At 37.2% G+C, this 13,607-nt stretch overlaps 1 protein-coding gene across 1 annotated transcript in view; it reads right to left on the bottom strand.

Annotated features, from left to right (window-relative positions):
• Positions 1–4,318: 4,318 nt before the first annotated feature.
• The window catches only part of LOC103026298 (uncharacterized), a 105,895-nt gene continuing 96,606 nt past the window's right edge, over positions 4,319–13,607 (bottom strand). Inside the window, exon 12 of the mRNA XM_049470222.1 lies at positions 4,319–5,189. Coding sequence (XP_049326179.1) covers positions 4,708–5,189 — 482 coding nt within the window. The 3' untranslated portion in view covers positions 4,319–4,707. The remainder of the gene's footprint in view (positions 5,190–13,607) is intronic.

Raw genomic sequence — 13,607 nt, 5'->3', positions numbered from 1 at the left:
CCATTTATCTGCTTCTACAGGGTGGAGGGAGGGAGAGAGTGAATGAGTGAGGGTGAGAGAGGGAGAGAGAGAGAGAGAGAGAGCAAGAAAGTGAAAGACAAAGAGATAAATACAGAGAGAGAGACTAAGGAAGGAGGAGCTAGTTCCGCTCACGGCTAAAGTCGTATTAAAGTGAAAAAAGGAGCCAAAGCACAAGTAAGGCGTTTTTGTGTGCAGGGGGCGGGGCTACTGATGCATAATGCATGAGGGTGGAATTTTTGGGGAAGAAAAAATAGAAAGTAAGAGAAAGCAGCCTGTTTTTTTTTTCTTCTTCTCTCTACCTAAAAGCTGCCTGGGCTGAAAGAGAGAACAATGACTCCACTTGCTTTTTGGCTCGTCTTATCTCATCTCCTCTCTCCCGTCTTATCTGCCTTTTGTTTTCACATCTGAAGCTGTCGGGGAAGAAGACAGATGCAGGGAGGTGACTAATGCATCCCCAGACTACTTTTGTCTGAAGAGAGAAGCAGAAAGAGAGAGAGAAGCAGAGAGAGAGAGAGAGAGAGGTAGAGAGAGAGAGAAGGAAGGGGGAGGTGGTTTTGAAATTGTTTTCAATGCCACAGATGCCATACAGTGTCTTACAGCAGTGAGCAGAAGACGAGGACTCTGAGGGGTTTCTTTTATGAGCTCTGCTGCGGGTGTCTGAACTCATCTGCTGGAAATATGCTAATAGTGTCCGTAATAAACAGACAGCATGAATATGCAATGGATTCTCGCGGCCTATTTAATGGCAACAAATAATCACACAACAAAAAGTGTTGAATAAACAAACACACAAAAACAGTTAAACAAACGAATGCTGATCGCGAGTTGTTTAAATATCGAGGGGGATTTTATTGCATATATTTATGAATCACGATCATTATAAGTGCAAAATTGAAGAGACCACTTCAGTTTCTGAATCAGTTTGTCTGATTTTGCTATTTATATGTTTGAGTAAACTGAACATTGTTGTTTTATTCTATAAACTATGGACAAAATTCTCCCAAATTCAAAATAAAAATATTTTCAATTAGAGCACTTATTTGCAGAAAATGAGAAATGGCTGAAATAACAAAAAAAGTTGCAAAGCTTTCAGACCTTAAATAATGCAAAGAAAATGCAAAGAGTTCAGAAATTAATATTTGGTGGAATCACAATTTCCATGCATCTTTGCATGTTCTCCTCCACCAGTCATCACACTGCTTTTGGATAACTTTATGTCACTCCTGGTGCAAAAATTCAAGCAGTTCAACTTGATTTGATGGCTTTTGATCATCCAGCTTCTTCTTAATCAATTTAATTTAATTTCAAATCAAGGAAGAACATCATCATCATCAAGTGGTCTATTATTTTTTTCCAGAGCTGTATATACTTAATATATAGTCATCATCAAGAGAATAGCTGCGCCCAAATAGAAGTGTCTGGTTGTAATGCTATTTGGAAGAAAACAAGGAATAATGTTACCAGGAACATAATAATAATAAATGATGAAAATGAAACATTTAGCCCGATATGGGTGATAATTTTAAGCTACATATAGAATAATAGCGTGTAACGCATGACCAGGTGTCTCCACACAGGGTTGTAGAGGTTCCTAATGGTACCATTATATTTAACTGTTAACCCCACCCAACCTCATGACTCCAGCTCTTCTGGACATGTGATAACCATAATGACTAATGAATCTATGTGTAGAGGCAGGGAGGTCGCTGACATTCTAGATTTCTAGACATTCTAGTCTCGATTTTTAATCATTAATTGTCTTTCTCAGCATTTCACTGCAATCCGACACTTCCTCCTGGTCGCTGTTGTTTTCTCTACAGTAAACTTACAGTAACAGCAGTAAAAGCTGTGAATTCACAGCACCTGTCTAATCCTCCACAGCTCCACTGTAACACACACTCACACACTACACTGCTCCAGTGTCTAATTTGCCGGGCAGTCTGTTGTTTTGCAGACAGCAGACAGAAATAGACATGGACTCTGTTTGACACCAGCGGAACAAGGCTCTGTAAGTGCTTTCATTTCCTCCAGGTCCGTGTAGCCGGAGAGGCTTTTCTGTGGGCTATTAGCCCCCCTCTCCCCCCCTGTACACCCCTCTGAACCAGCCAGTCCACCTTCTCCCCCCCGGACCCCACTCTCCCACTCTCCAGCATCAGTCCTCAAGAGCTTCTGCATTGGACGGTTAAGTAGTGTGAAAAACAGTGGAGTGTGGGGGGTTTGAGGGTTTGGGGACAAATATTGTGCTTTTCTCTTTGTGTTGGGTAGGGGTGTCTAGAAGTGGAGCACCAGTATAAAAATTCTACTTTGACATTTATGATACAACAAAAAATATAAAAAATAATTACAATTATCTTAAAAAAAAAAAACTGTAAATTATCTATATTTAATTATTTGTATTTAACAAAAATGTTATTGTAAAATTCAACAGAGCACTTTTACACAAAACCAAGAGCAGGATATAATTTTGTTATAAATTCACTTGATTAAATGTAATTTTCCTGAAACAAAAATGCTTTTTTTTGTATGAAATCTAATAGAATAATAATAAAAAAAACATTTATTACTGAAAAGTCATGTCGGTTTAAATATAAAATGTTTTAAAAACAATGCTACCAAAACTAAAAAAAGTATATATTTTTAAAATGAATACAATACAACCGAATACATTTTATCATGCTTATATATAAGTACAATTATTTATTTATTTTTTTATTAAAGATACATTTGTAAGCAATATATATATATATTGCAATTGTTTTTTAAGTAAAAAAATATACTATTCATAAAGTAATCATCTAATCATTTTTTAAAGAACTCTTCTTTAATTTGGTATATAACTTAATGAATATTACTGTATATAAGTGTTATTTTTATTCACAAATGTGGTTACAAATGAGGGGAGCTGGCCAAAAATCTTTTCCATATATAATAAAAAAAATATAAAGAAAAAAAATATAAAGAAAAAAAATATAAAGAATGCCCTTTCAAAAAAAAAAAAAAAAAAAAAAAAACGAACTTGAAAAAACATTATATTATATTATATAGGTTCTGCTCACTGACTGGTACGGTGTAGTGAAGTCATATGATGGGCAAAGCCAACTAGTGGATTAGCAAGCCAGCAATATGAGTCTTTCTGTTGGACTGTTTGAGTTTTTAACTTTAAGCAGTTTTTAAGTAATGAATTTGTAATGAACTACACTGATTGTTGTGCTGTTCGTTTAGATCTTACCACAGTTTTATTTTGTGGTGGGTTAAGTGGTTAAGTTGGGAACCCCTGTACCAAACAAAGCATAATCTATATATTTATGATACAGCTTATGCAATTACTCACAATATGACATAAAACTGTGTATGTGATATGGTCGACGAGAGGGAAAACTGTTATTTAAGACATAAAAGAACATTTCTCATACATAACATGTATAATACATATTGCTTAATGAAAAGGAACATGAAAGAAAAATGTTACCACTTTATATTAAGGCTTGAGGGCCTTAAAATCATTTATAGAACTTACAGTACCAGTTATTTTCTGCATTGTAGATATACTAAAGTCATTCAAACTATGAAAAAAACATATGGAATTATTTTATAAACAAAAAAATATTAAACAAAGCAGAATTTGTTTAAAATTTTGCTTAGATAGAGACATCTTTGCACCTCTTGGCTGGATTTTCTCAGTCTGTTTTATGAGGTAGAGTCACCTGGAATCACAGCTTTCAGTTAACAGCTGTGCTGAACTCACAAAGAGTTAATTACTTGAATTCTTTGTTTGAGTAATGTTCTAATCCTTATTATGTCAAAAAATACTCAAATAGGTAAAGAAAAAAATATACTTTAAGAAATGAAGGTCAATCAATCAAAAAAATTCAAGAATATTTAAAGTATCCTTATGAAAGGATACTTTATATGAAACTGGCACTCATCAGCACCGTCCCAGGAAATGAAGAGCAAGAGTTACCTCTGTTGCACAGGATGAGTTAATTAGAGTTATCGGTACCACTTTAAAATAAGACTACCTTTATAAAGCATTTATAAATGGTTTACAATGAGTTTATTAATGGTTACTAATTAGGTTGTAAATGCCTTAAAAATCATTAATATTCAGTTATAACACACACGTAGAAAGAGCAACAATATAGACGGCTGTGTAATATAGTTCACTATTTGGCAAACAACAGGTCATTGTTGCCCATTCTACGCATGTGTTATAACTGATTATTAATGATTTTAAGGCATTAACAACCTAATTAGAAACCATTAATAAACTAATTGTAATTAACTATTTACAAACCCTTTATAAAGGTAGTCTTATTTTAAAGTGGTAACGAGTTATCAGAGTGTTTTGGTTAGTTTAACACTTTTTTTAAGTTACTACATTATTTTTATGTGTTCCTTTATAGTCTGAATCACTTCAGTATTAGTTTACAATGTATGAAAAAAAATTAGAAGGTTTGTCTAAACTTGACTGGTACTGGTATGTCATGTTGTGAGTAATAGCATAAGAAAATCATGAAAATTAGAATATTGCAAATACACTGTTGTTAATGAGATATATCAGGAAAAAGACATTTAATACTGCATTAAGTCAACCACTTTTAAAAGTGTATAATATTATATTATAATAATGAAAAGCATGAAGCAGGCGTAACCTGTTCTCTCTGCAGTGTCTGTAATATCAGTGCTCTACTGCTGCTCTGCTTTAGCTGCTACCTCTCTGCTCCTGGGAGAACTCCTCCTCCTCCTCCTGGTTGGCCTCTGGTTGACCCCGGTGGGTTGGGGCGTCTCGTGTCTGGAGGTATCTGATGCGATGTCCTCTGTCAGAGGCTTTCTCAGCGCTCTGTGCTCCTGCTGGGCTGGCAGGAGAGTGGGTTGTTTATCTGGGGGTCTCCTGCTGGGGTCTCCAGAGTTTCCAGACTGATCCAGGGCTGGAGGGCTGACCTGCTGCGTGGTAGCAGGACCCGGTGCATGTGGCTGGGCTGGTGGGATGCTGGGCTCTCTCCGGTGGGCTCTGGAGAGTGTGTGTAGGGTGTGTAAGGCCTGCTGCTGCTCGTGCTGAAGCAGCTGAAGCTGACTGGCTGCTTTCTCTCTGTTTTCAGCGCAGTCTTTCAGCAGAGCTTCCACAGACTGCAGGAAATCACGACCGTACTGCGCCAGGGCTTCATCTCCTACAGACACACAAACACACACACACACACACACACACACACACACACACACACATTTATTTTAGTATATAACTGCTAAATCAAAGTTTTTTAAACATAGCATTAATTTCAAGAAATTAAAAAATATACAAAAAATCTTATAAAATTCAGAAATGAGAAAGTGGGTGGAGGATCTTCGGTTTGTAACAAATACATACGAAAATTATTAATATGTTCATTAAAATAGGGCTGTCAACAATAATACATTAACGTATGCAGTTCATATGGAAACTTTAACACGTCTGGTGACGCATTATCAAATTTATTTAGCGTTCACTAACGTTCATTTCCTCCATTAAAAGTCTCAGTTGGGAAATCGCTGGTTCCAAACCCTTTCATGTAGCTTGCCATCAGCTGCCAGAGCCCTGAGAGAGCACAATTAGCCTTGCTCTCTTGCGCTTTACTCCGAGTGCGCTGTGATGTTACTCAGCAATGCTGCATCAGCAGCAGTTCCAAAAGAGATGATGGCTGACTTCACATGTGTCGGAGGAGGCATTTGCTAGCCCTCACTATCCCTGTGTTGTTGCATCAGTAGTGATGGGGGGAATATACAACTGACTAGCAGCTCAATGGGTAGGACAATTAGCCTAGCTACTATATTTGGAGGAAAAAATGGAAGAAAATAAGAAAGAAAAAACTATCCTTCTTTGTCGCAGCAAAATCCAATTCTATCCAGGACCGAAGGATGACAGACAAAAATCATGAAAATACATATGAACTATATATATTGCTCACCTGCTGTATATGGTGTACCAATAAAGGTACGTATATACCTAATAGAGTGTCTAATAAGCTTATTATCTTAAAAATAAATGAGAAACCAAGGGTTCTGGGAGTAACACCATAAAGAACCATGTTTGGACAAGAAATATGTAAAGTGTGAGTGTTAAGAACATTTTGAAAGGTTTAAAGTTTCCCCACCATGGATTTTATTGGAACTAAAGGTAGTTCTTCTATGGTATTTTTTTAATAAGGTCTGCAGACCCCAAAGAAAACTTTTATTTTATCCCATATATACTCATACAAGCACAACACAGACTATTATGACAGTATCATGACATGTCAGTGTAGTGTTACTGCTGGTAACATTAGTCCACTATAGTCCAAAATAATTCAGATATAAATAATGATAAGTGAAATGCCTGAGTAATGTATACCAAACTATGACCCATTTATATGATGTATAAAATATGCATATACCAGCAAAGCATACCCAAATGACATTAACCTCCTATCAAGTATCAGTGAGTAATCCAGCTCAGAGAACTGCTAATATCCACTCATCATTTACTTAGTTCAGCTTCTGAATGGACAACAAACAGCTCAACAAAATAGATCAACTGTTCACAAATCTGTTTCTTGTTTTCTTCTTTCTGCTTTTTTAAGATTTTTTTATTTCTGTGCTTTTCTCATCAGGTGGTCATGTACTATTGATCTACTGGGTAGTGAGGGGCTGATATGCTGTGCAGCAACAGATGATATACAGTCAGTAATCAAAAACCTACACAAATCACCTTTATGACAGGTGTTTCTGATAAAGCGGCCAGTGAGTGTGTGTAAAAGACTCAGTATATATTGTATATATTACTCTAGATCTTCTGAGTAACACCTCGTCTCTCAAGCGTAAGAGTCAATCACCTCACACCCAGCCTGAGACAGCAGAGCCGCGCCTGCTGAAAGGCAGAGTCATAAACTAGACCTGTTGGTGTGGTGTTGCGAGAGCGCTCCCCGCGCGAGAGGGCCTCACCTAGAGTTTACATTACAGCCATAGATAACCCAGGCAGGCGGTTTACACTGACACTGCTGAGCACTGCATTTACAGCGCTGTATGTACAGAGAGAGAGAGAGAGAGAGGGGGGGGGAGGCTAGCAAGGTGGGAGTGTGAAATGAAGGCGAGATAAATGAAGAGTGTGTTCTGATGGAGAAATAGAGAGAGAGAGAGAGAGAGAGAGAGCACGCGAGAGGAGAGGTATGTGTCAGGAATGCTGCTGTAAATCTCCGATTTCAGGCCTCAGCACAGTCACCTGGCCAACAGAGGAAATACTTTCTCTCACTGCTGCAGAAGCTGCAGGGGAAACTGGCTCACTTTCAGACTGTGATGATGATGCACCTCAGAGGGGGAAATCACCTATATCCAATAAAAGTGAAGTGGAAAATACAATTACACAAGCGTTAAGATCACAACTGTATGAACATAAGCAGTGCATTTTTATTTATGCCAAAAAAAGTAGTATTACATTCAGAAATGTATTAAAATATGACCGTTAATCAGCTTGAAAGCCACCTTCAGACAAAAGCATAAACAACGATTGACAGCACTAGTTAAACAAATTTTCTTCAAAGAAAGATTACACATACTACAATAATACAATATGGAGTTACCTTCACTAATGCTGCTTAAACAAGCCAATGCAAAACCACATGCTGCACACATTACAAAGAGATGGATATGGAAAGTTTTTTATTATTCTCTTCTTCCTTTTATTACAGGATCAGATTGTATTCCTTCTTTCTCCCTGCAATATCCAATTCAATCCTGGACTAAAGGATGACAGACACTAATCATGGAAATGCATATAAACTACATATTGCACACCTACTGTATATGGTGTACCAATAAAGGTACTTCTAATAGAGTGTCTAATAAGTGTATACTAGGGGTGGGCAATATTATATCGTATACAATATATCGTGACACAGAAATATCATATTAAAAATCCATATCGTGATAATAGGGCTGTTCTGTCTTAAAAGTAGTCTATTATTTACTGTGAAGCTTTAGGTGTATTTATTGTATAATTGTTTTAGTTTGCAGTTTATATGCATGCACTAAATATTCTGCAATATTATTTGCTGCATTATAATATTTTATGCTATATTATTTATTTTGCCACATTATGATTGTTCTGTTATACTATTATACTATATTCCTGAAATTAATTATTTTAGTTTTCCTATATCGCCAAGTATATCGTTATCGCAAAAATACCCTGAAATATCGTGATATTATTTTAGAGCCATATCGCCAACCCCTAGTGTATACTCTTCAAAATAAAGGTGAAACAAAGGGTTTCAACAAGTTTCAACAAGAAATATAATAGGTTTTTCTGTGAAGAACATTTTGAAAGGTTCAAATTTCCTCATCGTGGATTTTATTGAAACTAAAGTGGTATTATACTTCAAAATTCATTAAAATATGGTCGTTAATCAGTTTAAAAGCCACCTCCAGACTGATGCAACCAATGCCTGCAGAAAAGCATAAACATTGTGATTCTATTCCCCATTTTAGAAATTAGTAATTAAGATAAAAAGCCTTGCAAATTCTCCAACCCATTTGGTAGACCCACCCCTATTTCCCAGAATAAGCGTCTCACACTGCCTTTATTGAGCTTACAGTTCTGCCTGAAGAACCAGAAGCAAAGTAAATTTTTAGGACCTACTGCTGAATACCATTCTTAAGCAACGTAAATTTATTTACATGTAAAATACAGTACCAGTCAAAGATTCAGCACACCTTCTCATTTAACGTATTTCTTCATTTTATTTATTTTCCACATTGTAGACACATATTAAAGACATGAAACCATTTAAGGGACAGATATGGACTTACTCTGGAGCTCTGGAAAGAAAGGTTTTACAAAATTGGAAAATTTTGAATTTAAATTTTTGGACCAAGAGCGGCATAAAGTTATCCAAAAGCAGTGTGTAAGACTGGTGGAGGAGAAAATGCCAAGATGCAAAACCAGGGTTATTCCACCAAATAATGATTTCTGGACTTTTACGCTTTTATGAATATAAACTTGTTTTCTTTGCATTATTTAAGGTCTGAAAGCTGCATATTTTATGTTATTTTAGACATGTCTCATTTTCTGCAAATAAAAGCTCTAAATGACAATATTTTATTTGGATTTTGGGAGAAATGTTGTCCTTTTGATAAAAAAACAAATGCGAGGCTAAGTTACTGCTTTTAACATTACTATCCTAGTCCTGTACATTCCTGTATATTTCAGCTGAAAAACAGACAGTTTGTAAAGAGGTATTGGAATGAGTTAACTGATACCAACGTGATAAGTGATGTTAAGTAAAATGAGTACAATGAATGAGTTGAGGTTTGGTTGGTTGAGGTTTGAAGAGCCTTTAATATTTGATATTTGATTGTAACTTTTAAACTAGTCTTAGATTTTTCAAATTATATAACGATAAATTTAACACATAATTTATAAAAAGTTAGATTTTTTTCCAAATGTCAAAGTATTTCTTGTACTCTCCCAATAGATCAGTTATGGATGTGTTTGACCATAATTTTTACTCTATGTCCCAATAAAAACTGTGACTACAGCACCTCACAGTGAGGGGGTAACATGGCCAGTCACCACACCTCCTCATGGAGGCAGGCAATCCAGTGGCAGGCAATAGTACCCATCTGAGATAAGCAGGTTCAGGGGCAGCTCCCCTGTCAGCCCCAGCAACACAAGCAGATATGGAGATAACAGGCAAAAGACAAAGGGACAGCACAGCCTGATAACAAAGGCCACTTCTGTCACCTATGGCAGAAGAATAGACTGACGCACAATACTGTGCAAGAGAACGGCATCCAGACAGATAACAGACACTTGTAACAATGAGGGGAAAGGTGTTAGAGCTGGCATTATCTTGTCATGAAGTAAATTGTATTTTGCTGAGGTGACAAAGGGAGATGGTTTCTGTAGTCATGAAAAATTACACATTCCAAAGGTCAGAAATACGATGTGGAACTAATTGACTAACAAACTGATTTGCAGTGTGAATATGGCAAACTACTAATATTATACCTTTAGGCATGTTGTTGCATGCCTCTTTGCAGAAATGATGCATGGGACAGTGATGGTGTCCACTAGACTATTCAAGAAAACATTTTATGGACACACAAGTGTATGTAAGATATGTGCAATACATGTGCATTTACTTAATATTACAAAAGTTCATATTTCTCCAAGAAATTATTCAGTTTAATTCCACTTCTGTGGACAATAAAAGCTTACAAAAGTACGTAGATATATGCCTAAGAAATCTGTAACAGTTGCAAAAAATATATTTTATACATTTACATTCACATATGTCCTTTACCAGCTAGTCAGAAACTCATGAGTCTCACTCATCTTCACCTGAATACTGATCACAGTCACCTATGCCAAACTGCTTCAGAGTCATGCTAGCTAATTAGCTGATCTAAACTGAGAATTATTTCTTAGAGTGAGTAGAACACGGATGATCTGATGATCTAAAACTAATCCGTTATTGTGTAAATGTTTCACTACTCATTCAGGTTACTCAATCAATTCTGTACTAATACTTTAAGATGAGATTCATGTAAAATGTATATTTCTCAGACGCTTTCTCAGTCTGATGGCTTGGACACATGTCCTTTACCAGCCAGTCAGAAACTCATTAGTCTCACTCATCTTCACCTGAATATTGATTACAGACACCTGTGTCAAACTGCTTCAAATGCATGCTAGCTAATTAGCTGAGATCTTAGCTGAATGCTCTTTCCTAGAGTGAGTAGAACACTGATGATCTGATACTAGTCCTCTACGAACCAGTCAGGAACTGCTGTCATGCTCATCTTCACCTGAATATTGTTTACAGTCACCTGTGCCAAACTGCTTCAGATTCATGCTAGCTAATTAGCTGAGATCTCAGCTGAGAGCTTTTTCTTAGAGTGAGTAGGGCACGGATGATCTGATACTATGTCGTTATTGTGTAAATGTTTCAATACTTATTTAGTATACTTAAACACTTCTATACTAATACTCTAAGATGAAATCATGTAAACAGTATATTTCCCAGATTCTTTCTCAGTCTGATGGGTTGGACACATGTCCTCTACCAACCAGTCATCTTCACCTGAATACTGATCACAGTCACCTGTGCCAAACTGCTTCAGATTCATGCTAGCTAATTAGCTGAGATCTAAGCTGAGAGTTCTTTCTAAGAGTTAGTAGAACACGGATGATCTGATGATCTGCTACCATGTCGTTATTGTGTAAATGTTTCACTACTCATTCAGGTTACTCAATAAAGTCTATACTAATACACTAAGATGAAATCACGTAAACTGTATATGTCCCAGGTTCTTTTTCAGTCTGATGGCTTGGACACATGTCCTCTACCAACCAGTCAGGAACTGCTGTCACGCTCATCTTCACCTGAATACTGATCACATTCACCTGTGCCAAACTGCTTCAGATTCATGCTAGCTAATTAGCTGAGATCTAAGCTGAGAGTTATTTCTTAGAGTGAGTAGAACACTGACGATCTGATACTAGTCCGTTATTATGTAAATGTTTGGTGTGTTTCACTACTCATTCAGTTTACTCAATTAATTCTATACCAATACTCTTTTACTCTGCTTTTACTCTAAGATGAAATCATATAAATTGTATATTTCCCAGATTCTTTCTCAGTCTAATGGCTTGGACACATGTCCTTTACCAGCCAGTCAGAAAATCTTCAGTCTCGCTCATCTTCACCTGAATACTGATCACATTCACCTGTGCCAAACTGCTTCAAATTCATGCATTTGTAGCTAATTAGCTAAGATCTAAGCTGAGAGCTCTTTTTTGGAGGAGCAGAACACTGATGATCTGCAGAATGAATGCTAAAGTCTGCAAATGCAAGTCTGCATTTCACTACTAAAGAGGCAAAAAAAAGAAAAAGAAAGAAAAAAACAACAAAAAAACGAAGCCTAAAGCGACACAAGTGTGAAGGCAAACATCTCTATCTGAATCATTTCCTTGATCACAGGCTTTTTTCCGCTCCCCTCCTCTCAGAGTGAAACTCAACCCCTCAGCTCCAGAGCAGATGAGAAGAGAAGATGGCTGGATAAGAGCATTTCCATAAAATAAATGTCTCTGAGAGGCGACGTTGCACGGCCGATTGAACACGGTGATGCGTCCCCACCACATCAAAAGAGACCTGTGACAGGTCCAAACACCTCCAGCTCTATTCTACTGATGGGACTTTAAGCTGCATTGGACTATGAAACTCAGGCATTCCACCAGCTCCTTGTATAAATATTTGCCAGCGGCGTCTCCAGTGAGAGCGGTTTCACAGGGAACTAGTGCTTGGCACCCGGAGTGAGAGAGAGAGAGATGCATTGGAACGAGTACAGGAAAGCCTCAGGGCGGGTGGCGGCTGCCCTACTGAAGACCACACACGCAGAGGGCCTGGAGAAAGCAGGCCACCTAAGAACCGGCCTGAACGGCGAAGAGAGAGAGCAGCAGGCGTCTGAGCTGTTTGAGTTGGAAGGGTGAAGGTGCGGGCCGAGGCAGCGAACATAAGGGAGGTTATTCCAGCGTTTAGGATGGAAGAAGGTGAGGCAGGTTTTCTGAGGGCGTGACAGAGATCACGTTTCTGATGACTGTTTAGGTAGATATCGCAGGCCAACGACGGAAGCCAAAAAAACGTGCTGTTTTTGGAAGGGATGCGCAGAGCCTGTGTGAAAGCTGAAAAGGATCCACTGTCAGATAAAAGAACCATCAGATAAAACCCTGAGAGAAATACGCAAATGAACTACTTACATGGATCAGATAGAGGCCAAAACAATGCTTCGACCCATCATTGCTCAGGTTCGAGTGCACTGATTTTGAAATGCTAAAATCAATTATAGTATCTGTTTTTTTTTACTCTTTTAGTGTTTTTGATTAAAAAAAAAAGACAAAACAAATATTAAAATGTGAATAGTGGTCTTTTGGTTCTTACTATATTAAATAATTGTGTAAATCTATTCAGTGTATTTAGTAAATTCTCTAAACAGAATTTCATAGCATGGACACATGGGCACCTCTACAAGCCTGTCAGAAACTGTTGTCACACTCATCTTCACCTGAATACTGATCGCTGTCACCTGTGCCTCATTACCATGGACTATTCAATCCACAAGTTTGTCACACACACACACACACACACACCTATTGCGAAGTATTGCCAACATTCATCCTTCAACATTCATACCATGCATTAGTTCTCTCTGCCTTTTGGAGTTGCACCTTTGTTTTGGTTGCCTGGTTTTGCTCATCTTGTGCTTTGTGAACTAATTTTCAGTTTACTCTCCATTTTACCCTTGTCTAGTCCTTTCATTCACTTTAATGCAACAAAACAAGCATCTAATGAGTATGTCAAATGTTATATTTAGAGCGATATTAGCTATTTTTGATAAATTCAGACTTGAGAATGCTTGGATTGCTTTCCTGACTTGCAGACTTGGGCAATTAACCAGAAACTAATCAAACCTGACATTTACAACATATAACTGAATTAATCACGCCAATCACGTCAATATTAATAATATTTTAATAAAATGTTCAAATCAATAAAATGTTCAATCAATCATAATAT

Source organism: Astyanax mexicanus, chromosome 22, assembly GCF_023375975.1.
Source record: "Astyanax mexicanus isolate ESR-SI-001 chromosome 22, AstMex3_surface, whole genome shotgun sequence".
In the NCBI taxonomy this organism is placed as follows: Eukaryota; Metazoa; Chordata; class Actinopteri; order Characiformes; family Acestrorhamphidae; genus Astyanax; species Astyanax mexicanus.
The sequence above is the reverse complement of the archived record's forward strand: the minus strand, read 5'-3'. Positions and strand labels throughout refer to the sequence as shown.